Source organism: Sinohyriopsis cumingii, chromosome 7, assembly GCF_028554795.1.
Source record: "Sinohyriopsis cumingii isolate HCF-2022 chromosome 7, ASM2855479v2, whole genome shotgun sequence".
Classification (NCBI taxonomy): Eukaryota; Metazoa; Mollusca; class Bivalvia; order Unionida; family Unionidae; genus Sinohyriopsis; species Sinohyriopsis cumingii.
The window spans coordinates 48704161-48730629 of record NC_142967.1 but is presented as its reverse complement, the minus strand read 5'-3'; the positions used below and the strand labels follow the sequence as shown (position 1 = coordinate 48730629).

At 39.1% G+C, this 26469-nt stretch overlaps 1 protein-coding gene across 3 annotated transcripts; it reads left to right on the top strand.

Moving 5' to 3' along the window:
- Nucleotides 1-26078, top strand: LOC149795174 (uncharacterized). Of its 3 annotated transcripts, XM_089964047.1 has the most exons (4): nucleotides 1-111; nucleotides 7309-7442; nucleotides 24266-24428; nucleotides 25189-26078. In XM_089964047.1, exons 2-4 carry the CDS (start codon nucleotides 7396-7398, stop codon nucleotides 25399-25401), a joined length of 423 nt encoding a protein of 140 aa, XP_089820173.1. In that variant the 5' UTR covers nucleotides 1-111; nucleotides 7309-7395; the 3' UTR covers nucleotides 25402-26078. The 3 variants fall into 3 exon arrangements, 1 of the variants encoding a protein (XP_089820173.1); XR_016422092.1 differs by lacking the exon at nucleotides 24266-24428; XR_016422093.1 differs by lacking the exon at nucleotides 7309-7442 and having other exon boundaries at nucleotides 6-111.
- Nucleotides 26079-26469: the final 391 nt, after the last annotated feature.

The following is a 26469-nucleotide window of genomic DNA, read 5'->3' as shown; positions in this document are numbered from 1 at the left end:
CGGAAGTGAAATCTGTGTTCTGTTTACATGCTGCTCTGTTGACAGTCAATCATGTAAAAAAAGAGCTGGTCAACCTTTGGCCAGAACTTCACCGCGAAGTCATCTTTGAAGGTATTTTAGATTAACATATGATTTGCATTGATTGTCACACAGTGGAAAGGTCAGTACTGAGAAACAAATGTAGAGAACATATAGTAAAATTAATTGTGTACTATGTCCATATGCGCGTTTCATGCTTAACGGAAGTTTCCAGTGTGATGGGGGGAGGGTTAACAGTTACAACGGAGTTACTGATCGTAGCGCCTAAAATTACCTCCCTTAGCTCCAATGTGCATGCCCACATAAATTTTACAGTTCCGGATAGTTCACCGTTCTACACTTGGTTAGCAAAACATAAAGTCAACAAAGGAAGGTATCTTAGCTGTACTATACAGATCATTATGGTTAAACCAATGAATCAATTATATATGTCAAACATCTTTTGTTCATACTAGGAGAATAATTATAGACATTAAATTAGATAATTAGAATCAGTGTCCATACTTACATTATATCAGATAATTAAATAATATTTACTTTCCATGCTTAAATTATATCAAATAATTAAATTAAATACACTGTCCATACCTGATAATATAAATTCATTATCCATAATTTCAGATACGTTTGTAGGAACATTTTACTCTGCTCTCCGATTTTAAACATTTATTACACATTTTTGGTTATATAACCTTAACGAAAACATTCTCAACAATTTGCATTTTTCATATGTTGATATATCCTTTTTTCTCAGTTATTTTCGCAAGGCTAGTAGTTCGTTTATAATACGAGTTAAGAAAGTTATAACACAACTTCGATAAGAAAATTATAATATGAATTCGATACGTCAGCTGATTTGTAATGTTGAATATTTTAAACCAGAAAATTTCTTTTTATAAAAAAGAGGAACACATCATTTTTATGTATTCAGAGGAACTTAACAAAGCAATAATTACATTAGCTATCATAATCAGAAGGCAGTCCTCCGTAACGGTGAGCGCTTTAGACCTCTCGGCCACTCATTACGTCATATCGGATTTATTCATTGTAACGTCTTTGAAATTATAATTATTATATGCTCATTTTTTTCTTTCTCCGTTAACTTTACATTGTCAGCATCGTTCAGTATTTTACGATATTGCACACCTTCATATTGCTCTCATGCGCATGACACATGTGTCCAATAGTGTACTTGCAACTACTTTGTAAATAAACCATGTACTCTCGCGTACTCTCGTTTTGGTTGATTAAATTTGTTTCTGAATGAACTAAAGCAGATGTTTCGTGGAATGCCACATACCAGCTGCTTTCCTACATTCCGCGTTAACCTTTTTGATACAATGTTTCGGATTTTGGCGATAGACGTCAGATTGCATAAAATTGCTTGGTACCTACAAACAATATGCAAGTTATAAGGGCATAAAATGTCTTATTTAGCTGGTAATAAAAATGGCAAAAAATATACTTACAGTTTTACATTCTGAATTTCCTCAAAATGTACTTTCTTGGTTCTGCAAATCCGAATTACATGAGCCATATCATGAGTTCTCAAGCTTGATTATACATTTCGAAATTGTACTGTAATTTCGACCATATTCCAAGTGCAAAAAATTGCATCCTCCTTACTGCACTCAAAATGAAATAAACATTAAATTCAATAACGCCGTTTTGATAATTGCAATTGAAACACTTCATATTTTTCCCACAATTTGATTTCCAATAGTCAATGACAGAACAAACACACTTGCAGATGTAAACACACTTTTCCCGCGCTGCTTCAGTCCGATGTATTTCGTGTATAATTTGCACAAACGAATCCAGTATATAATCACGAAATGTCGTAGAATCGACAAAAATACCAAAATCTATTCATTCCAGATCAAATGGAAAACTTGTTGCAATGTGCATTCATACACAAAATGGCTCCAAATTTCAATTTTAAGTAGACAAAAACGCCATTTTCTTTCTAAACTTATATATAGCGCGCGACAAGTTCAAATTTGTCTGGGCTGAGTTATGTGCGCATTAATAACGTTGTTGTTGTGTAATGATGAATATGCGCATGTGTATTTAGTTTGGAATACGGCATACATTCATTTACGCTGCATCTTGTAGTTTATTTTGTTTATATAATTAAGCCTTAGGTAGAATAAGAAAATGGGCATATGATAAAAAGGTTACTGCATTTGTATGGGAAAATATCAACTCATTTTGTCGGATGGATATTCTGCACTCCCAAGGTCGTGCAGTATTCCATCCAAAAGACTCGTTCATATTTTCCCACACAAATGCAGTAACCGTCATAATAATTTCAAAGACGTCACAATGAATTGAACATGGGGGACATTGGGCCTGTATAGCGTCAAAGAAAAGTGGGGTTATTATATAGGGACAATAGGAATGGAACAGGTGAGGTGACGTCACGATACTGAACATTGATATCAATGTAGCAAGGGGCTGGCCTGAATACGCGGTACTCTAGGGAGAGACAAATACAGGAGAGATATAGACATATACATATATAATACATGCAACATACATATATGCATGCAAAGATTGATGAATATCAATCTCTCATACGTTAACTATAAAACTGACTAAAAAAGTGATTAGGCAAGAAAGCAAATCTTTTCGAGACATATGATTGGCCCTGAAAAGGGCCTTTGGGTTTATTCTTCTTCCTGTTCTTCTAAATTCTTCTTTTCTTCCACCAATTTTCTTAGTTTTGTTATTGCTGTTGTCTTCTTCCTCTTTTTCTCCTCTTTCTCATCTTTCTGCTCTTTCTCCTTCTCCTCTTCCTCTTCCTTTTCTATAGTTTTATTCCATTCCCTTCTTTGTTTTCTGTCGCATTCATCCTCATTCTCCTCCTTTTCTTTTGTCATCACCTCCCTTAACATGTCCTTTGACTTTCTCAGATTATTTATTTCCATCTTGACTCGATGGGGAATATAAAAGTAAAACTCGCCATCGAGTTTGACCAGCATTTCTTCAGTCATTCCCGAATTATCCACAACGTCTCGCAGATTCTTCATCTTCTCAAGGTGGTTACTTCCCATCTTGGTTTATTCAATGTTGAATTGCGCGAATGACGGACACTTGACATTATATCAAGCACGGACGTGAAGGAAAACATCCCTTACACTCACTTCAGATATTATCTACTATCCACACAACGTACGCAAACCCATACAAACCCCAAATCTACTATTCACACATGGGAAGAACAAAAAAACAATCACAAATATACTATCCACATACGGGAAGAAGAAAAAACTTTTGTATACTATCCACAAACCCGAAATATACTATCCACACTCGGGAAGAGTAAACAAAAGCTAAAATGGACTATCCACACAAACGTACGTGAACTCCTACAAACACACACTCTACTATCCACACAGAAGGGAGGGAAAACAAACCCCAAATATATTATCCCTGAGAACGACTGTTGTTTTTAGCTCATATTTACCTGGCTAATCGTTACATCGCCCAGGCCTGGTACCACAGACACAGCAGCGACTCCAGTCATTGTCCCAATTGAATGTACCTGCTGGGAGTGCGGGGGCAGCTAGAGTGGCCTCATCATCCCAAGCTTCTTTTTGAGGGACCCTGAAGCCTTCCCTCTTTCTCCTATTCTGCAGCCGTGGAAGCTGCCTCCCTACCTCAGGCGGTCGCTGAGGCTCCCGCTCTTGCCTCCCCAACATTTGGTCCCAGTTCTCTATTTGTGAGACCCTGGGTCTCTGTGCTGGTTGTGGCTGTGGTGCTTGTTTCTGTGGAGCTGTCGTCGCCATCGGCTTCACTTTACAGCTCTGTCTTGGCATCAGGTGAGGCAGGATAATTTCCTTCTTTTCCTTCTCCTGTTCATTCCTTTTCTTCTCCTACTCTTCTTCAAGCTGATACTTTCCTGGATTGCATCCATGGCCAGCTCGTCCAGGAGACGCATGGAATACTCTAGACGCATCTGAAGCTCCCATAATTTGCTGATTCTACTCATCTTGAATGTTAACGAACGAACGCTGTGTAGCCAGATTGACGAACGCTTTCGCTTTATATATGTGAAGCGCAGACGTGAAGGAACACATCCCCATTACCAAAACTTAGAAGACCCATATTATCACAAAAAACATGGAACGCCAAGACTTAAAAGAAACAATCATTTCGTTTTTGAATACAAACACGAACTACAAAACAAACACATATAGACGATTTTATTAATACAAACTACGGAAACGAAGTGCTTATATTCACCATACTATTTTTTTTGTTATACTTAAAACAAAGAAATGAAGTGCATATAGACACACTCCTATTTTTCAACTTGCTAACATACAATTGGCAAATGAACTAGTATCTCTTTTCTAGAGTATTGGGGTAGCCCTGAAAAGGACTGTTTTTGTGGGCGGGGAGTTATGGCAATCTTTTATCGTCTAACATTGCGTCCCCATCTGGCGACAGGTTTTCCCACCGGATAGGGTCTTCTTCTTTGCAAAGAGAAGGAGAACTCTTTCGTGTCCACACGACAATCCACAAAACATCTGTTTGGTTGCTGCTGTTGCTGATGCTGTCTCTGCTTCTGAAGTCTGTACTTCTCAGTCCACTCTTCTTGCTCTTTCTTGATTTCCTCTCTGAAGACCTCTCCTATCAGGTCTCCGGCTAATTTCAGCATTCTGACATTCTCTATCTCTTCAGACTTGGATATCAGGCGATGGCTGACAAGGTGCAGATGCACATAGGCTTCGTTTAGTTTAGCTAAATTATAAGACATCTTCATATAAGAAGGATTCAACAATGCATGGTCAGACTGGAGACTGCTTCGCTTTATATAGTTCAAGCGCGGACGCGATAGAAAACATCCATACAATATTTAGAGTTGGAACGCTGTGATAGTTTGATTTTAGGGTGAGGGATATAGAGAAGTCAAAGAGCATGTATAATGATAAAATATGAAAACAAACGACAGGCACAATTTTTTCAAAACACAACATTTTTATTAAAATAACTAAAAACTAACAATTAACAATTTTTCAAACAAGCAAACATTTTTCAAATAACACACTATCTTTGACTAGGTTGACAACGTTATGAAGTAAGGATAGACTTCCTCTGATGGAAGTCATTGGGCCATTGGTGTACACTACATTTCCTAGCTAAAGATAAAAGATAACCATAATGGTCAGAAAACCATCGATCTACTTTGTCATCGTTTCTAGGAGAGTGACATTCAAAATAAGTCACTAAATGTTCTAAAGAATATCCAAGACTACATTGATAAAGAAAATGCACACAATATTGTCCGCACACCATTAAATATTTGCCTTGTAATTTCACATTATTGAATCGTGTCGTCTGAGCATTTCGTCTCATAAAGTTTATGATGTCGTCTTCCAAAGGTGGCAATCCATTCGAATCAAAATACTCCAAACAACCTTATTTAGGAAAGTAGACGGCTACCCAGAGGGTTCCTGGGAGTTGACTGTCGTCCGTTTTGATGACACAAACTTGGTGGTCTTGAGGTTTGCGATTAGACAGCTCATCTTTAGCACACATGATAGGATTCCAAAAAGCAGTGTACGAACTGTGGTTCAAAAAGTAACAACGCTCCCACGTATCGATTTTTTTCTTCTTCTTTTTTCACAGGTAATGATAAGTAATCTATTCAATCCGAACTTTGTGTTTGAAAATGTCTGACAAGCAACCGTTTCTTTGTTTATCTAAAACCATAAGTGGAGGAGAGGAATGATCAAGCAAGTCTTTATACCACTGATGCAAACTGCTTCTTTCGATATAGACTCCAAGCTTCGTCCCGATACTCGTCCAGTTTTTCTTCTTGACTCATAATCAGACATTTGTCGTGCTGAAGTTGAATGTGATGATCGTTTTGACAGCCAAAGCAATCTTTCTTGATCAGTTCCGTAACTTTTTTCTGCCAAGTGTTTGGCAAAACAGGAGACTAAATCTTGTTCTTGTTCTGATCATCTGGACTTCATCACTATGACCTATTCGTCTTTGTCTTTGGGTTATGTTTCCACGGTATCCTCCCATTCCATTTCCAAAGATTCTCAACTGTTCAAAGAGGTATTAGACTTCAATAGCTTCTACTAGTCTAGAATAACTTCTCTGAAACTGTTGATTTCTATGGCATTATCGAATTCGACATACAAGATAACGTTCACTGTCTCGTCTGAGGCTTCAGAAAACTATATTTCGATACGAATTTGGCCGGATTTCATAGGGTGGAAACGTCCCTTGTCACTGCCTTGGTCTGGAGTAAAATCAAAAGCCCACAAAGCACAGACTTCTGTATAATCATCGTACGTAATACCGTGACTGGTGTTGGTAGCTAACTGTCTGGTGGCTTCGTACAGGGACAAGTACGATCACAAGTAACTCTTCTTCTTCAAGTCAGGTTTGAAAGGTCGGGTATTGAAGGTCTTGCCATCCTGACTGAATTCAATTTTCTTCACGTGGAAGTGCTGAAAGGGGAAAGGATTTTTTCCTAAGGCTCCGTTGAAGGCTTCGTTCTCGACGATATCAATGATTAAACGTTTGAGTAACTGTCCTTGTAACAGATTATCTTCGATCATGGAATGATGATTCCTGAGAATGATGAAGGTTTTCACTTCCACGCGTCGTGTCGGATATTTGTCAGTCGTTCTGCTCAAAGTGTGACTGATATCGTTTCTCCCTTTGGGTAACACTTCTACGAGACGCACGTAGAGTCTGGCTTCCTCGAGTTTGTTTTTGTAATCAGTAGCATCAGACATCAAATGGAAAGCGGTACTGCTAAGATTCAGTCTCAGGCGGACATCCACGCCGCTAAGTAAATACTTCCCTTGCAATCATATCTCCAAATACAAGCAATCCATCAGTTCTAAATTACGTCCATCCTTGTTTATGTTTCGTTACTTTTCAACTCTATTATTATCTTTCGATAATGTGTCGACCTTTCCGCCTCGTCAGTTTCCCATATCATGCAGGCGCACAGATGGGTCTTCTTGGCGTCTATTCCGTACGTCAAGCGATTTTCCAGGTAGGCGCGGTTAGGGTAAGTATCCATGCTGCTGCTGACCAGTTTGTTATTCAAGTACAAATCCACTGAACTGAACAAGACATGCATGAAATTGTTGACGGGAGCTACTTTCTTACTGTATTCTATAGGACCTACATCTTTATCTCGAACTTTTACATCCTTATCTTGAACTTTTACTTTCAGGTTTAAGTAACTGCTGTTCAGATCAATTTAATCTTCGGGCTGTCTTTTGATTTCAGACTCGATGGGAACTGAATCGGACAAAGAGGAGACGGGGTGAAATTCGACCCATTGGGATTCTTACATTGTAAATAATAGTGGGTGGCATGGCAAACAGATCCAGTTCCGACTTTGGAGAGGCGCAAGACTTTCGGTGCATAATTTTCTTTCTTTCTTTTTCTCTCTGATTTTTGTAACAATCAAAAACTTCTAAGTCTCGGAAGGTTCTTCTATTCTGGGGGTATGACGTACTCTGAAGGGGTGTTATCGTCGTCTCTGCCTTGTCCTTGCTATGGAGTAAGGGAAGCAGGAATGCCTGACTCGGCAGTGTCCAGGGCATTTATAGGCGTTTCTCGTCGTCCCAAAATGTCTTTGCCCGTCTGAAGCAAGACGTTTTTGCTTGCTCTCAAGAAAGCTACTTTATGGTTTAGTTTGTCGATGATGACATTTTGGAGAAATTCTTTTCCTTGCGTCAGCGCGGCGTATTTCAAGGCATGCAATCCTTGTGTCATCATCAGTTTCAAAACCAGAGACACCGAACGAAAGGCCCATTTCTTCATATCTCCTAAACCATGTCCTCGATGTCGATCGACCTCATGGTACACAGGATAAATGACTAACGATTCGTCACAAAATTATTTTTGAAAATGGAATTTCACCGTGACTTTCCCTTTGGTGAACGCAATATTTTGTCCCACATCTCATTTTAAAAGAAATGTTGACAGTGTGAAAATAAAACTTGCTGACGGACAAATAGTGTACATATTCGCGGTGGACGCGATAGGTGTTTCCGCCTTAATCGTCAACGTTCGCGGCAGAATCCACTTTGAAAGGAATGACACGCAGTAACGGTACGGAGATGTGTCCCACCACGTTGTACTCCACTCCACCACATCGGAGAACACAAAGATCAAATTGGTTCAGTTCTACCGGGGAACGAAACCAATTTGCGAAACTCGGGTTGTCGTAAACGATTGCTAATTCGCTTTTATCCTCTGCTTTCTTCCTCATCATGTCCCTACCCAAAATGTCAAACAATTCAGGACAAAATACAATACCTAAAACTTTGTCATTCTGAAATTTCATCATTAGGCGACGATCCACTTTATGGTACTCGTTCGTTACTTTTTTAAATAAAATTTGTCCAGGGCTTCGCCAAACGCTTCCTTGACTTTTTCAGCAATTGCGTCCACCAAATCTTGGACACTAAAACAATACCCTGGACGAATGAACAAGATATAGGTGCGACGTGAAACATCGGTGACCTTAGCGGCATCTGTAGGTTTGTTCTCTATCAAATATTGTCGAATTTAATCATTAAAGATTTCGACCTCAAAACTGTTTTGATTTTCGACGACATTTATTTGTGTAGGGTGAATTATTTCCACCAAAGCCACTTCCCAAAGGGCTTCGTGATCCAATTGGATAGCCTGAGGTAATTTGGTCGTGAAACAGCATACATATTTGTTGGGAAACACCTCCATGGAACTGTCGCTGGATAACGTTAAGTAAGGCTGGTTGATGTTGTTCATATTTCTAGAGTTCTGCTGTCCGAGGGGCCACTCGAGGTCAGAGGAGTGTCTAAAAGAGGATTGTTGTTGGGTGGTGACTGCTGAGAGAGTGACTGACGTTGCTCGCAGGGCTCCCGTTGTTCCAGTTCGAGAAGTATTTCAGGAAAGAATTGGGGCGAATGGAACCGATGCAATTGCTCAGTAAAATTGTCCACAATTGTTGGTATTCTTGTTGCAATCTCAAATTGGCAATGGCCGCACCGATGACACAATACCATACAAAGATTTGGCAGAAAAAGACGAGTTATGTTTAAGGCACTCGTTCTCCACCACCCACACACAAGGGTTGCTTTTATAGATCTTTCAGAGAAGAACTGGATGAACGATTGATCACTGCGGTAGTAGTGGTAGCTGAAGCTGTGTGGAAGGGCATGATGGTGACTTCTTTTTATATTCGATGACTTGCGAAGCCTCGATCCAAGAATCAAAACTGGTAGGATATAATTTCCAACGCACTTTGACTTCTTTGACACGACGTTTTTCCACTTTACGGATTCATCGTTCGAGAATGCTTTCGATGTCTTAAAATTTGTCTTCGTTTTTGGTTACGCGTTGTAACTCGGGTAAGCAAAACGTTCTTTTTAACACTTCCCCGTTCATGTCTTCCAATTTATGGACAGCAAGATGACGGACTCTCACTCATCCAGTGGCACGAAACAATTCAGTGGTCCAGTTGGGTACATAACCTTTTTCGAAAGTATGTTTGGTTTTGCCAATGCAGACCCAAGCTCCTGCTGATAACACTCCACTTTTCTTGGGGACAGCTACAGTCGCGGGACATACCAAACAGGCGATAAAAAACAGTCACTTTATTGTCGGGAGTCGCTTCTTGGGAGGCATGTCCGATGCTCCGATGGTAAGATTGCTTGTAGGCTTGAAAAAGGTGCGGTAAGACGTCGATGCACTTGAGAGTATGTTGATGTGTAACATATTTCCACATGCATTCTTTCATAGCATGTTGAAAACGTTCCACGATGCTGTCTTTGGTTTCGAAATTCTCGTTGGTGAAAAAATTAATGTCAAATTTCTTTAATTCTTTTTGGAAAGCTTGGTTCAGAAATTTGGTGCCTTTGTTGGTTTGACATCGAAGAGGGTGACGACCACTTTGTTTCAACGCCAGTTTGAGGGCTCGCACTAATTCACTGCTCGATTTGGAAGTTAATGGCACGACCCAGGCAAATTTTGAAAAGACGTCGATGACATAAAACAAATATTTGTAGCCACGATTGTAGGTGGCCAAATGAGAGACATCGGCTAAATCGGCTTGCCATTGCTGATCGATGCCCTCCACTCGGGTGTAACGTCTGGAAAAGTTTCGTCGAATAGGTTTGTGTAAAGTGTACGTGGCTTGTTCCTGTAGCCGTCGTTGCACTTGAGGTAAACGGAGACTTTTCGGACGGATTCTGGCAGCATAATACAATTTCTGAACTCCTCAGTATCCCGCATAATGGGATGGATCGTAGTAAATGCTGGCTAACACCTCTCATTTTGTTAATATTTTACCCACTCTTCACTGATGCTACTCTTTTTTTCGTGTGGTATATTCTTGGATTGTAATGATTTGCGTGTCCGGCGAGCGATAGGAGTCGAGAAAGAGGATGTCTGAGCAAGAGTAATCGGCTCTTGTTTCACTTTTGTCTTCATCTTCCTTTATCTTCTGTGGAAGAAGGTGTGGCCATCATCTTTTTAATCCGTCCAATTCTGGAGGTAGGTGGTGTTGTTAACTTGTGTACTTACTCTGGGGGTAGTGGTGGTGGTGTACTTTTCGTCAGGGTCTTAAAAGCTTTCATAGTTGGCAATTGCAAGTTGTGTTTTAAGTGGATATCTCGGTCAAATGAGGATTGGGAAGCAAATGCGGGATACGTTATTCTTGCCATCGATGACATTCCGTCCATCATTTGTAAGGTACTAAAGCCATTTTTCGTCCTTATATTCGATTTTAGTGGTCACGTCTGAGATCGTTTGATTCCAGAGGTCCCTTTTATCTACGTCGAAGCATGGGTAAAACACTTCACAGGAACCCTAACGTCAGTCGTTTTTAAAGAGTTCCTAACAGGGATAAAAATCCTTCGTGTTGGACCAGCATCTTTTTCTTTTGACGGATAGGTATTTTCTTTTGAACCATTTGGCGAAGAACGTGACGATGTTTGGCTGAGCATTTTTTTTCTAGTGTTTAGACAAAGGTTTCGTGCCTTTCAAAACGTTCAAACAACATTCGCACACGGTATCGATGACGCCTTTGGATGCTGTTTGATTTGGTGGTTTTCCGCATGGGTGGAGAAGCTTCTGACTAAACGAGGAGGAAGTCCTTTCCTTTATTTATTTTGGGGAGTGAAGATAGACGTTTTTGGGGGGATGACATCTTTGTTTGTCTGTTTCAAGGCACACACCAAAAATACACTAACGTCGATGACTTGGCACACGCCATTTTATCTCTCTTTTTCTATCGCTGAGTCAAAAAGGTTGAGATGTATTTTTCAAAATCGCTGGATAATCCTCTCCTTTGATTGCTCCTCTTTTTCTTTGGACGACTTTGTCTTTTCTGGGATGACGTCGATGCTTGGCTGAGCGTTGTTCCGGATAACGAGACTGTCCTTGTCTTTTTCCTTTTCCTTTTCGGACAGGAAACCGACGATGGTGGCAATGTGCTCTTCTTTGAGGGGACATTTTGGGGCGTTTAGGAGCACACACAAAAATACACCGATGTCCATGGCTTCACACGCGTCCATTTATATTTTTTTAATACAAGTTTTTGTTCAAGGTTTTGTTTAAATTGATTGACCATATGTTTTATACCAAACAATCCACCCCCCTTGCTGAATTCTCCTTTTCTTTGGACGATACGGTCTTTTCTGGGGTTGATATACCAAACAATCCACCCCCTTTGCTGAATTCTCCTTTTCTTTGGACGATACGGTCTTTTCTGGGGGTGACTTCGATGCTTGGTTAAGCGTTTTTTTTTTTCTGATGACGAGACTGTCCTTGTCTTTTTCCTTCTCCCTTTTGGATAGGAGTACGACGATGGTTATGGTGTGGGTTTTTTACTGGAAATTTTGGCTTTCGGGAGCACTAAAACACTGATTCCCATCTTTTGGTGATGGTCTTTTTTTATACTGGAATGCGTCGCCACTGGTTGTCTTTACATCGTATCAACTTGATGACAGGCATCACGCGTCGTGGAAGGGTTCACAACGGACTAAATCGGAACAGTTCTTGACTGGACAAATCCAGAAAAATCTGTAACATGCCCGATCTCTCTTGGACTTTAATTTTGGGGGCAGGTACTTTGTGAGCAGCTGCCACTGCAACTATAGAGGAGGAGGGTGTCACCGCTTGAGAAGATTTGGAGACGCGGATTTCCATTGTTTCATCAAATGAGGAAGAACGGGTGTCAGGTTGGGTTTAGAAGGCACCAAAGGCAACGTTGAAGTGGAATAACCTGATGTTACTGGAGACGCGGTCACCATCACTGTGGCTAGTGGCCTCTTGCTGCAAGAAGCTCTTTGCTGTGGGCGATGTTTCTGGGGTCCTTTTTCTTCTTTTTCTGTGCTTTTCTTTTACTTTTGCTGTGACCTGGTCAAGATGCCACTACTCTTTTTCTTCTTCTGGATCCGTTTGGCTTTTGGCAGTGGCTTATTCTTGGGGATGACTTTGGGGGCATTGCGATCCAATTTTAAGAGGCATCGAATGATGACACCTCTTAGAGAACCGCTTCCTCCAGATTTGCTTTAAGGTTTGAGATATGATGCGGAGATCGGCCAGTTGCGTCAAGCCTACTTTGTTTCTGTCAAAAAGTGTTTGGTTTCATGTGGAATGTGAATGATGCCTTGTAGCAATTGACGTGCTGTCTCCGTAAACCATCGTAAGATTTCTCTGAGACTGGCTTCTAAGACACGAGCACGTATTTGTGAATTTTCTTCGCAAGTGATGCCGTACAAGGCACGAATCAATTTCGCGGTAAGATGAGACAGAATGGACGTCATGTTGACTCTGTAAGAAACAGACCCAAAGTATCCGAGGTTTTAATAGATTTTTTTGTTATGTCGATGACGGGGACGTGTATACCACAGGCCCTCTGTCTTGGCACCGCACCAGTGGTGAAACAGATGGGTACGAAATCGCAAATGATGGGCGATAGGTAAAATGTTTTAAATCTACGAGTAAATAGGCGTGTGGGGTTTGAAACAGACCCAAAGTATCAGAGGTTTCTATGGATTGTTTTTGTTATGTCAATGACGGGGACGTGTATACCACAGGCCCTCTGTCTTGGCACCAGTAGTGAAACAGATGGGTACGAAATTGCAAATGGGGGGGGGGTATATGTTTTAAATCCACGAGTAAATAGGCGTGTGGGGTTTGACTGGCATCGTCGTACGCACGAGTCAGCCAATGCGTTCCTAACTGTTTGGCTAAGATTTGCACTTGCGATTTATCTCTGGGGCTTTTAAACAAGACCACATAATGAGCATTGCGACTGATATTGCTATGCGTTTTACTTTGTTGAAAAGAAATTGGTTGATGTAAATGACACTGGCATTACGATGATGCCTTTTGCGCGTAAACCACAGTTTAATTTTTTCTTCGTCTTCTCATAACATGTCGTCGAAAATGATCGGATGGTTTTGACTGGGGTCAGACACGATCCCATCGTCTTCGCCAGGAATACCTTTCACAAACACAATGGAATCGCCTTGACTTTCTCGCAAAAGACTGTACGCCAATTGCCACTCTTTGTAACACCACACGATCCGTTGAGGTGGACGATCGATCAAATGATGTTTATGTTCGATCATACGCTTGACAAATTCGGTTTTGCCTGAACCGCTGGGTCCGGTAATTATAACATGTTAAAGGTATGGCGGAGATACAAGGCCTCCCAACTGGTACTATCTAAGTGTTCGTCGACGACTTTGAATATGGAGGCAAAGGGAGCAGAGACAGTAGAGGTAGCCGTAGTGCAGTGAATGTCACTTTCAGCACGAAGACAAAGAAGACAATGGTTTGTATGGTTTTCTCAGGACACGTTTATTGATCTTTTAAAATAGAAAAAAAAACGAAAGACAAAAACACATAAAAGCCAAATGGTTAAGTAACAAAGATAAAATACACACCAAAACGATCAGAGTGGTAAACAAGCCTCTGTACAACTTGTTTTTGGCAACAGAGGTGTCCTAGGGACAGCGTGTAATATTCGTACAAACTCTGCATTGGGTACAGTCACACAGGAGTCCTCCGGGAACAGTCACATGAGTATTCCCAAAAATCCTTTTGGGAATTTCTATGACAGCCTTGTCCTGAAGGGAATGGTTTTCCACGGTGACGGGGTCTTCTAGCACAGCAGTTAACACAAGTTTAAAAGTCACTGAACACTTTAAGTTCACTTTTTCCTTTGAATGCATCACACAAATCTCTGGCAATGTAAGCCACTTCTTTTGTCCAGGCCTCGAAACCTCAACGTTTCAGTCGCGTACATCTTTCCAGTGAGAGTGTAAGTCACAAACTATACACACATCTTCGTAAGCATCCGGAGAGACTAAAAGTTCACAAAGAAACTTTTCTTCAAACAGAGGTCGACAAGTTTGTAGATGAAAGCGCAAGGCTTTTAGCAGAACGAGTTTCTTGTGCTCATTTAAAGGAAACATCGTCATGTTTTTTTTTTTGTACAGTACACATCGTACCAAGCCCACAGGGAATCGACTGGTTAACGAAATCCCAGAAAGCAAGTCACTAAGACACACACCTCACGTCTACCCCAATTCATGGGGCACAGTTGTCCTAATAGGTGTTGATAATTCTCCACCGTTTGAATACTCTCATTGATTTCCTTCCAAGGACTCTGTTGTATCACCACTGGTAAAGCTCGTGGCATGGTACACCATTTTTATACCTCTATTTGTCGGAGGCAATAAGTGTACTTTCTGCACAGATATAATCGTCATCAGTGGCGAATCTAAATGGCTTAGTCACTAACTTGTACATCACAACACATCATTCAGAAGTTTTCTCTTGAACTAAGTTTACATTATTTAAACATTTTAGGTAATCCTCTAACTCTTTCTCTGGAATTCGTTGCAGTATATCTACCTTGTAGTAAAACGAAACAGTAACAACAAACCGATCCTTCTCGCCCACGTTCAGTTTAACAATGTCTAACCACTGGAACACTTTCATCTGAATCAATCCTCTTATAGCATTCAGGTACCAGTGTTTTAAACATCGGTGACGTGATGGATGCGATTGTTCTTTGTGTTTCACTTGTATTTTGACCAGCCCTCGGTAAATGCGTTCTCTCAACACCGCAGGCAAACCACGAATGTTTTCTTATAAAGTATCCATTTAGTGTCCTCCAAGAATCAGGAATCGCTGGGTCGTGGCCAATAGCCTCGTTTATATTGGTGACTGGAGTAGTGTCCTCCCATAATCAGTCTTCGCTTACTTTGGAAAAGAGCATAATTTAAAAATGGAGAAATGATTTTGAGTTTGCATTTCACTTGTATTTTGACCAGTTCTCGGTAAATGCGTTCTCTCAACTCCACGGGAAAACAACGAATGTTTTCTTGCAAGTATTCATCCAGAGATTAATGAGGTGGTCCCACTAATGGTAATTAATGACACTCCGGAGACCATCGAGCATGTTTCTTTTAAGCCGAATCTTTATGCTCCCACTCGTGAGGTGACACATCGCAATTGAAGCACTTGTCTGTATCCCCTTCGCTCAAGGAGATAAATCTAGATCTGGCTAATTCTTCGCGGGTAGTTCCTCTCTTATATTTAGGCCATTTTCCTTTGACGGTTTGGAACTGATTTACAAAGTTGCGGTATTCAGGCAAACGCACAGGGAACGATTATTCGTCTTTCACGGACTCATTTCGATGACGGGACAATGTCCAGACTGCAAAGATTGTTTCAGTACGCCATAAAGTTCACAAAAAGACCAGGCTCCTAAAGGGTCTCCTTCAATTTTAGGGTAACAGTGACCCAGGCGATCAATGTAGATGCAACTGTCCGTGTCAAAATACAGCAAACGTTCTCCTAACTGTTCTAAAACTTCGTACAATTTTAAACAAGCATGGGCCATCACGTAAGCCGCAATGACGACATTTCCAAATTCGTCGGCTTCTATAAACTCCAGTTTTTCGTAATTGACCAGGATCAAGTCTTCACGAACGAAGTATACGTGTTTCATGTGTTTAGTTTTGTCGTGAATCGTCTGGAAGTAACGGAAAGGTTCTGTCAAATACTCCGTCCTGGGTAAACACGGTCGCTGTGCCATTTTGCCCCACAACCAATTCAACATCACTTTGGCAAACGACCGTCTTCCTTCGTTTTTCTCCACGTGATCTAAAGTGATGCTTTACTGCTCTGAGTATTTCTCTTTGAAATTATTTTGATCTTCGGGAATACGGCACCAGGAAGGATAGCCGCTGTTTCTTGTTTCAGTTTCAAAAAGGTATCCACGTAGTCTGCGAAAATGCCTTTCTGAGTCTCGTCGCCCTTGTGGTATTTTTGTTCTCTTAGGAAAGTTGTAAATTTCGTGCACTTCTAACAGTTGATACCCCAGGTCTAGACCTCTGAACAATTCCACGCTGACCCAAGTTCCCATCGTGGCGCGCTCTTCCTGGGTGTGTATTCACAAGGTCGGTCTTGGTTGCACGTTTATGCACAAGTAAGTCACAAAGGAAACATCTTTTTCTGCCTATACCGCCCTCCTCCTAGTAGAAAAAACAAGCTGACAGAATCTCTCTTTTTGGAGCAGTTTCCGAATCTCCTGTTTGCAAATTTCTTCCGTGACAAAATGCAAACCATTAGAGATAAGCTTGACACCACAATTTCAATTGACTCGTCGCCACCATAGAGTTGGGATACAGAATTTCAGCGGCAACCATTAGCAGCATTTGAACCTGTCTCTATGGATTTAGTACGTACAATCGTGATAAAGAGTGCACCAAAGTCATGTGAACTTGATCCAGTTCCAACATCACTGCCGCTTGAGTGCTTAGATCCAGTATTGCCTTCACTAGCTGATGTTATTAATGCCTCTCTCTCATCCGGGGAATTCCCATCATTTTTCAAAACTGCCATTGTAAAGCTTTTGCTGAAGAAACCAACACTAGACCATAACGATTTAAAGAACTACCACCCAGTTTCTAATCTCCCCTTCATTTAAAAAATCTTAGACAAGGTTGTTCTATCCCAGTTTGTATCTCATCTGAATTCAAACAGTCTTTTAGCAATGTACAATCTGCATATCGCCCTTGCCACAGTACTGAAACTACTCTTCTAAAAGTAGTTAATGACATTATCTCTGCTTTGAATAGCGGAAAGATTACAGTCCTCACCCTCCTTGATTTGTCTGAATGATTTGACACCATATATCACGATATATTACTTCACCGTCTCCAGCATGTATTTGGCATTCATGATACAGCCTTTCTGTGGTTCAAGTCCTACTTGGTCAACAGGACACAAATTGTGTCTGCATATGGAATACACTCGAATCCAGTTAATCTATGTTGTGATGTTCCACAGGGGTCTGTTCTTGAATCTGTTCTCTTCATTCTATATACTCAGCCGCTCTCAATTTTCATAGATCATCATCCAGTGTCTCACCAATTGTACGCTGATGACACCCAAATATACAAATCTAGCCACCCAACTGAAGTTGATGCTACCATCCAAGGTGTAGAGAGGTGCGTTTCTGATGTGAAATCATGGATGACATGTAACAAGCTGCAGGTGAATGATGATAAAACTGAGGCCATTCTGATCATAACACAATGACTTTCTCATTCACATCCTTTACCTCAAACAATAAATATCAGCAACACCAACATTAAATTCACACAGTCAGTACGACAACTAGGTGTTACTCTGGACATTACCCTCTCAGTACCTTCACATTTCACCAACATGTCATGAACATATGCATGGCTGCATATCTTGAGGTGAGACGCATCAGCTCAGTTCGCAAATATCTTTCAGTTGATGCCACTAAAACACTTGTGTGTTCATTAGTACTTTCAAGACTTGGCTACTGTAACTGAGTTCTGTCTGGTTCATCTCATTATCTCCTCCAGAAACTTCCACCGTCTAGAACGGTCTAAGCTTGGGCTTTCTGCTCACTTTTGTTCCATATTTCTATATTTTCCAGTTTTTTTTGCTTTACATATTAGTAATACATCAACTTTAATAAATCGTCATATGAGTGTTCTATTATAGATCAAAACTTTCGTTGCTTTCGTTGCTTTCTCCCAGAAAAGGGATTGAAATTTTCCATCTTGTTAAAGTGGATATTGCCATCAGTCTGTCGTCATGTCCATATTGAGATCGTCTAGGGGAAGAGATGTCATTTTTGTTTATTTATTGTCATTAGTTCTTAACTGGACGGTTCCAGAATTCTTTCATAAATTCTAATTGGAGTGCCACTTCTGAGTGGCTTGTTCACTGTAGAGTCCTGCTTCCCTTTACTATTATGTCACAAATTGTTTTATTTCTTTTTTTCTATATTTTACCATTTTTTTTCTTTTATTGTATTACTATTGCAAGACTCTCACTCTCGGGGAGTCCTGCTCCTGATTTGCCATTTTTCAAATATTTTGTTTGATATGTAGTTATGCATGACCAAAGTGGCCAGGATGACATTGTTATTAATTACATCAACTCATGTGGGTTCTATTTAGATAGCAAGCTTCTGTTGCTTTTGCCCTGGGATGGGATTGAAATTTTTCCATGCGGACGTGATGGGAAATATGCAGATCAAAAGAGTCTCTGGTGTAATTTTACTAGCCACCTAAGATGGCTTTCCGGAGACAAGATGATTTTTTGGTTTGTTTCTTTGTAGGCATGATCAAGAAATTTTTTGGCTAAGTTTCATTAGCTCTTGTTTTGCCCTGTGTTTAAGAATTATTTTGTATTTTTTGCTCTATTTCCAGGCCATTTACTGCTAATTCTCCCCTGTGTACTCATAGGACAGGCCACAAAAATTTGGATAGTTTCTATCCAAGGTAACATGACACCCTAGACCAGCAAGTCGTTCTCCACCTTTTTTTTTTTTTTTTTTTTTTTTGTTTGACTGGCGGCGGAGACCAACGTTATTCTGCACCACTCTTGCTGAGACGTCCGCGCTATGTAACTTCAGATGATCGGACCGCGCGCTATTAATTAATAAATTTATTTAGACTAACCTTTGTATCCAGACGGTAAGTATAATCCCTCTTCTAATGATCCACAGCGTTAGATCCTTTAGAACACACACTTTTTTAGTATAATTCCCTGTCAGAACAGAACACCCGTGTATTCATCGGCTGTTGACCTCAGAGTTGAATTACCCACGCATGCGTGTAAAGCAGCATCACCACGAGGCAAGAGTAACGAGTGAAAACCGTCTAGCGAGGCATAGATCACTGGGAATTTACTGATGCTTGGGTGGGAACTGTGTCGTTACGGCAGAAATTTAGGAGATAGACAGAGAGAGAGAGAGAGACGTCATGTCAGAAATGTGAGATAGAGTGAATGATAAATAAATTGTAAAAAGGCCACAAACTGTATTCAGATGTGAAAATATGCTACACAATAATAATAATAATAATAATAATAATATTACTAGTGGTAGTATCTTCAATCATATATAATAACATTTACAATGGTATAAATGGATTTTATGACATACATACATATCTACATATTAATACTTTACATTACTTATAAGAAGAACATGATTATTATGATGAATATTATTAATAACATTTGCAATGGTATTAATGAATGCATACATACATACATACATACATACATTACTTATAACATGATTAGTATGATGAACTTTATTAATAACATTTACAATGGTATTTATGAATACAAACATACATGCATACATACATATATACGTCTGTTATACTTTTACACCATAACTTATAACATATGGATAATGTTATATTTTAATCAAAAACAATAGTTTCTTCTTCCCTTCTGACCACTGCATTGACAAGTGTTGCAACAATTTACACAACAATTACATTTGCCGCAAGAGCATATACTGCAACTTCCCGCGGAACATTCTTTTAGGCCAGCGGGAAGTTTATCCATTTCGGGGATCCACAATGCCTCAAGAATTTTTCTTCTTAAACAGACTTGACGATTTTTCGCAACTTCTATCATGTTTTCATCTGTTGTTGTCTTCATCATGCTTGTCCTGTAAGGTAGGAGACAACCATAACCTTTTCTACCATCTCTGGCACATCTCCCAATCTCTTGCCAATAGCTCAGAATGCTCTTTGGGCATCCCCAAAGAATAACGATATCTACATCGCTGATTTGGATCCCCATTCTGATTGCTACCGTAGCAACGAGACAGCGAATTATGCTTTCGGGTCTTCGAAATTCCTTGATAATTCTGTCCTGTGTCTCTTTATCCGTGGAAGAATGATACATTTCAATCAAACGTGTCTTTGCTGATTTTTCGCCTCTGCATACTTGGTCTCCCATTTCTTCAATCAACCAGGACCAAACATTAAATACAGCACTGTATGTTCTGAAATAATAATAATAATAATAATAATAACGATCCTTTTCATATGAAATATTCCCCCGCACTGCTGGTATCAGACCATGTACATCCGACTCACTTCCCCATCTCCTGTTTTGACTGCAAATATAAACTTTCTCCTTCATATTTTAATCCCTCGCGAAACAAGCCGAACACACACACACACACACACACACACACACACACACACACACACACACAGACACACACACACACACACACACACATTGTCATTGATGTGTATTTGACCAGAGCCGTGGTATCTCGGTTGTTAAAGGGTCAGACTCGTAATTCAAGGGTAGCTAATTCAATATAGCAGACCAGCACGGGTCGACTGCCTCAATGCGTCATTGTGAAAGGCATTTCGCTCCCTCAGCATGAAATAGTTATTGATGTTTTTAAAGGACCGTTAAAGCACACACACACACACACACACACACACACACACACCATGGTGACAGAGAGAGCCATGAAATACACAAAGAAAACAGACAGTTTTTAGGAACAACATATCAAAACTTGCTGAATATATCAGACTGAGTTACTGACAAACGTGGGGTAATACGTGACAAACGTGGGGTAATACGTGACAAACGTGGGGTAATACGTGCTCCTAAAGCATACTGCTGCGACTACTATGTCTATGAAAAAGACAATGATTAATTATGAAAAGAAAGAAATTTGCTACTACTACGACAGCAACAACAACAACAACAATACTATTACTACTACTACTACTACTACTAATAATAATATATATTTCCTGTCGCATTTGTGTTGGTGGTATTATATATATGTACCTGCAATAAAGAATTGTCTTTTTGGCTGATAGCCTCGTCTCTTTGATGTGATGAAGAAACCACTTGAGTTCTTCTTCACAGTCTGCAGATGTTTCAGTAATGTCTAGGAAAATGTTAGGCCTGCAAAATTAATATTGTTATTAGGACTAGGAGTATTACAAACTATTTATATTACTATTTGTCGTAATAAAGAATGATTACAAAATGCCTGAAAAGTTTCTCCTGCGTATGACTATTACATGTGGCTCAGGTTTAAATGTTAGTGCAACAAGTTTATCAAATAATCTTACGTTTTATTTGGCTCCACTCAGATCACATAAAGGAGATTATAATCGATGTCAGATGTAGCAAGGATATTCTTATTTAGTTATTTTAATTTTTGTTTTTTCTTTGTACTTATCTTTAGTAGCGTTGGGGTGGGGTTGAGTGGAGGGTGGAGGCGGCGTCAGGCAATGATGCCCAAAACAATCCAGTACGACTTACTTAATTTGGATTATGCTCGTGTGCGGCCATTCGGCTATGTACGAGTGACCGAGTATTAAAAAGGACATACTGTATACAGGTAATAGTATTTCTTTTCCCGTCGCCCAAAATTAGGTATAAAAGGGTGGAAACAGTTCCTTTGATCTCCTGTCGTTGCACTGCACAACAGGAAACGTTAATCTGTTTAATAGCTGGAGAACACTTCCTTGTAATATACACTCCACCCTTTTATGTATAATTTGGATAGTTGGATAATAGCAACAGATGCTTTCCTTTGTTCTCTACGGTATAACAATTTTATACTCAAGATTATATTGTTGTATCATTGTCAATCATTTTATTCCCAAGTTAATTAAAAGAAGAGGTATTAAAGAGCACTCGGGTCTGTTAAGTCAACGCAGAGTGAGAGAGAGAGAGAGAGAGAGAGAGCAAAATTGGTGGGAGGTTTGGGCTACCCTCTACTCCAATATAGGAAAACTAATATTGTCTTAAATAGGATAAGAAATATGAATAAAGGGAAAAACTATGCATGGACAGCGTTATACATTTATTTTTACCGATATATGTTAAGTACTCTACCAGAAATCTACAAAACAACAAACTGACCAAACTCATAGAGCCACCAAGAAATTTGAACCATAAAAAAGATATCATTATGAGATGCAGATATAAGAACAAAATATGGACGGAAAAGAAAGATGGGATGATATACACAATCATAATGCAGGAGTTTCCTAAGAAAACTCAGTTTGGGGTAGAAATCACAAACCCAATGATACAATGGGAGACAGTGTAGACGAAATGGAGAAATATTTTATATATTAATAATATTATTGATAAGAAACTCTATGATGAAATTATAAACTATATTACTGATGCAATGATGAGATGCGGGAAAGAAATTTTAATTTAAAGTGGCTACTATAGCAAACATACAATACGGGCTTGTATATATATATATATATATATATATATATATATATATATATATATATATATATATATATATGTATATATATATATATATATATATATATATATATATATATATATTATTAACCAAGATAATTAAAAACCAATAGAAATCGAGGTTGGGGAAGAGCAGAGTATAACTATAACGATTAGAAACATGCAGCCAGTCCAAACAAAAAACACAAAAGGTTTATAGCAAATACAGAACAGTATACCAACATACACCTATAGCACACATTATACAATAGATCCATGGCAAGGATCACTAGAAATTTTACTTTCAAACATGACAAGGAAACCAGCCGAAAGGTGTAATGCCTAAGGAGGGGAGTACTAGCCAAAATAAAACAACTTTAAGTATGCAATTATCAAGAAAGAAAAGATCTCCTAAATTTCTGCCGTAACGACACAGCTCCCATCCAAGCATCAGTAAATTCCCAGTGATCTATGCCTCGCTAGACGGTTTTCACTCGTTACTCTTGCCTCGTGGTGATGCTGCTTTACACGCATGCGTGGGTAATTCAAATATGAGGTCAACAGCCGATGAATACACAGGTGTTCTGTTCTGACAGGGATTTATACTAAAAAAATGTGTGTTCTAAAGGATTTAATGCTGTGGATCATTAGAAGAGGGATTATACTTACCGTCTGGATACAAAGGTTAGTCTAAATAAATTTATTAATTAATAGCGCGCGGTCCGATCATCCGAAGTTACATAGCGCGAACGTCTCAGTACGAGTGGTGCAGAATAACGTTGGTCTCCGCCGCCAGTCAAACAAAAAAAAAAAAAGGTGGAGAACAACTTGCAACTTGCTGGTCTATATGACACCCCAGCTGAATGGCCCTCTGCTATTAACATCCCAGCTCCATGCCTGTGTGAGCCTGATGAGTTCTTCCAGGCGGGTGTAAACTACTGTATGCACCCGGTTAATAGTTCACAGAACATCCAAACATGCAATTGAAGCAAGTGTTTGGACAATATGATAAGTGTCGTTTTATATGCATTTCATTACTATAAAGGCTTATTACTTCATTTTTTTGTTCTTCCAGCCACATATAAACATTTTAAATGGTTTTATGAATAGACCATGTAAATGTTGTTACATCCCATATTGTAATTTTGTCGGTCTCAAAGAATGATGCACCTGCTTTTTTAATTTCAATGAATGTGCATTTTAAAAAAAAAGTCACGTTAATACTTTTTGAAATTCTAAGTATAACGTGGAAAGCGATATACATATAGTCTGCAGATGGTGTTTTGTAATACACGGATGCATCGATGGTTTCACAAGACTTATTGTCTACCTAGCTTGCAACTGTGATAATAGAGCTTCAACCGTTTTAAACCATTTCACTGAAGCCGTTTCCAAATGGGGCCTTCCTTCCCGAGTGAGAGGGAACATGGGTGTGGAAAACCGTGAAGTTGCTCAGCACATGCTCTCACACCCTCGTCGGAAAAAGTGTCCATAATTCGAGGATAGAGAGGTTATGGCGTGATGTGTATAATGCTGTGCTTTCTTTATTTTATGAGCTTTTCGTATCATTCGAAGTCAAAGGCTTTTTTTATCTAGATTCGGAGAAACATGTCTTCTGCTTGCATTACAGAAACGTCATCAATGACAGACTGTTCCAGTCTATTAATTCATGGAACAATCATAAATTGAGAACTGAGAACAAGACTCCCTGCCAGCTATTCATACTTGGACTGCAGCGTATATTTAACGAGAATCAAGTAATTGCTAACGAATACTTCGAAGAATTAGACCAGGTGAGCAGCTTGCCTCGTATTAAGCAATGTGGCCTATTGGTAAAGAAAGAAACCAGAAAGACTGAAGATATTTGAAACTGAACACTATACAATCTGCAAGTTCCTTAAAATACCTACCATTATTTTATCAATGTCCGTGTGTGTGTGTGTGTGTGTGTGTGCTTCTAATTAGCAGTGTATGTGATTACCAAAGTCAAATCAAGTAAGTCATAACAAATGACTACAACTTCACAATGTGTTACTTCGTTAAGCGGAAAGTACCTGTATTTTCGAAATATATTCTATCAAGCTCATAAAACATACCAAATTTACAATCAGCGAAACATTACAATAACAATATAAAGAAGCAAAATTCCATGCATGTCAATATAAATAACATTTAAAGGACATTTGTTTGTAACATTTATGATTTACATCGGTTAACAGACAGTAGTCGACAAAATGTTTAGAATTTCAGAAAACTATTTGTCCAATATCAAGAAACAATTTTTTTTTAGCACGGAAAACTTTCATGAGTTTACCATGCAGAAACCAAATTACAAATTTGTTTATTGCCGGTTCTGCAAGATAGTATATGCTATTCTCTTAGCCTAACATTTGTTGGTGATGTTTGGAAGTTAGAACTGAGCCACCGTAGTTCATTCTCTTAGCCGAATTCAGTTCTTAAGAGCCAAACGTAATTTTGTCTTTGAATCATTTTTTTATTATAAAAAATGAATGAATACATTGCAGATAAAATAGTATTATTTTCTTCATTTAGGACGCTCTACCAGAATATGAAATGGATCCAGATGCACCGTTACCTGCGCCAGGTGATGATGTCAATATCGACGTGCCATCAACAGAGCTACTTAATGAAGAACAGTTGCATTCTTTCAGTGCCAAAATGCGTGGAATTCAAGTAGCTGACCTTTCTGACATTGAACCATATTTGCATGCTTTAGATTGTGTAGATGAGATTTTGGAAGTTTGAAGTCGATAATTCATGTACTCTACTAAATTTCCAGTGATTATATTGTGCGATTTTACTTTCTGCAATTGCTCAAAGCAGTATCTTGTCATCAGTGACAACTTTCTTTCATTCCTCCATTTGTAATTAAATTCATCTTAACTCCCTATTTGTAAGATTACAAATGTATTAATAACATAATCTTTGTTCCTTGTTAAACAGACTGTGATCTAATACAGCTTTATGTTTAAAATAATAAATGAATAACTTGCGCAAGACTTCACGTCAACTGAAATCTGAGTATCAAATCTACTCCTAACAGGTATGTCCGACTGTACTAAAATCTAATTAATAGTGTTGATAGTTTTTTTTAATTATAAAAAATCCAATAATCAGTAATAGAACAAGCTTTTGATTGAATTCGACTGAAATCTCCGCAGAGTACGCATGTTACCTGTATGATAATATTATTTATTCGTATTTATAAAAATTCTGTCAGTATTATCAAGCATTCTTCTGTAGAATTCAGGGACAGCACTTTCCGTTCTGTTTGGTGTATATTTGTAATCCTCCATGATTGCAATTATCTACCTGGATTTCTGTCTAAGGTAATTTCGATCAATGAAAATGTCACTTACGCCGAGTGGAGGCAGTACTTTAATAAATAAATACAAATTAAATAATTTCTTAATCAACTGAAATTTGTGTTCTAGTTCTATCTTTTAGTTTCTTTTAAGTGTAATCATCATAAATGCAACGTGTCCTCTTGTAATTAAACGTAAAATGCGTCAATCTTTCTTAACAGCTATGTCCGCGCGCGTTTCTCCGAGAACCTAATTAAGTGCCGACTGTGTTTTGATAACTGACTTGCGGAAGTATTTGTTGTATTGTTGCATTGAATGAAAAGCTGGCCCCCTTTGTATTATCACGTTAATTCTGTCTTTTGGATCAAATAAAGGAGGTGGAATAAAAGAAAAGTTAAAAGGCACAAAAATCTTATAAACTTAAAATCTAGTGACCCCGGTCGTATGTCGTGCGAACTCGCTTCATTTGATCAATCGAACACTGTTATAAATGTTATTGTGTATGTAA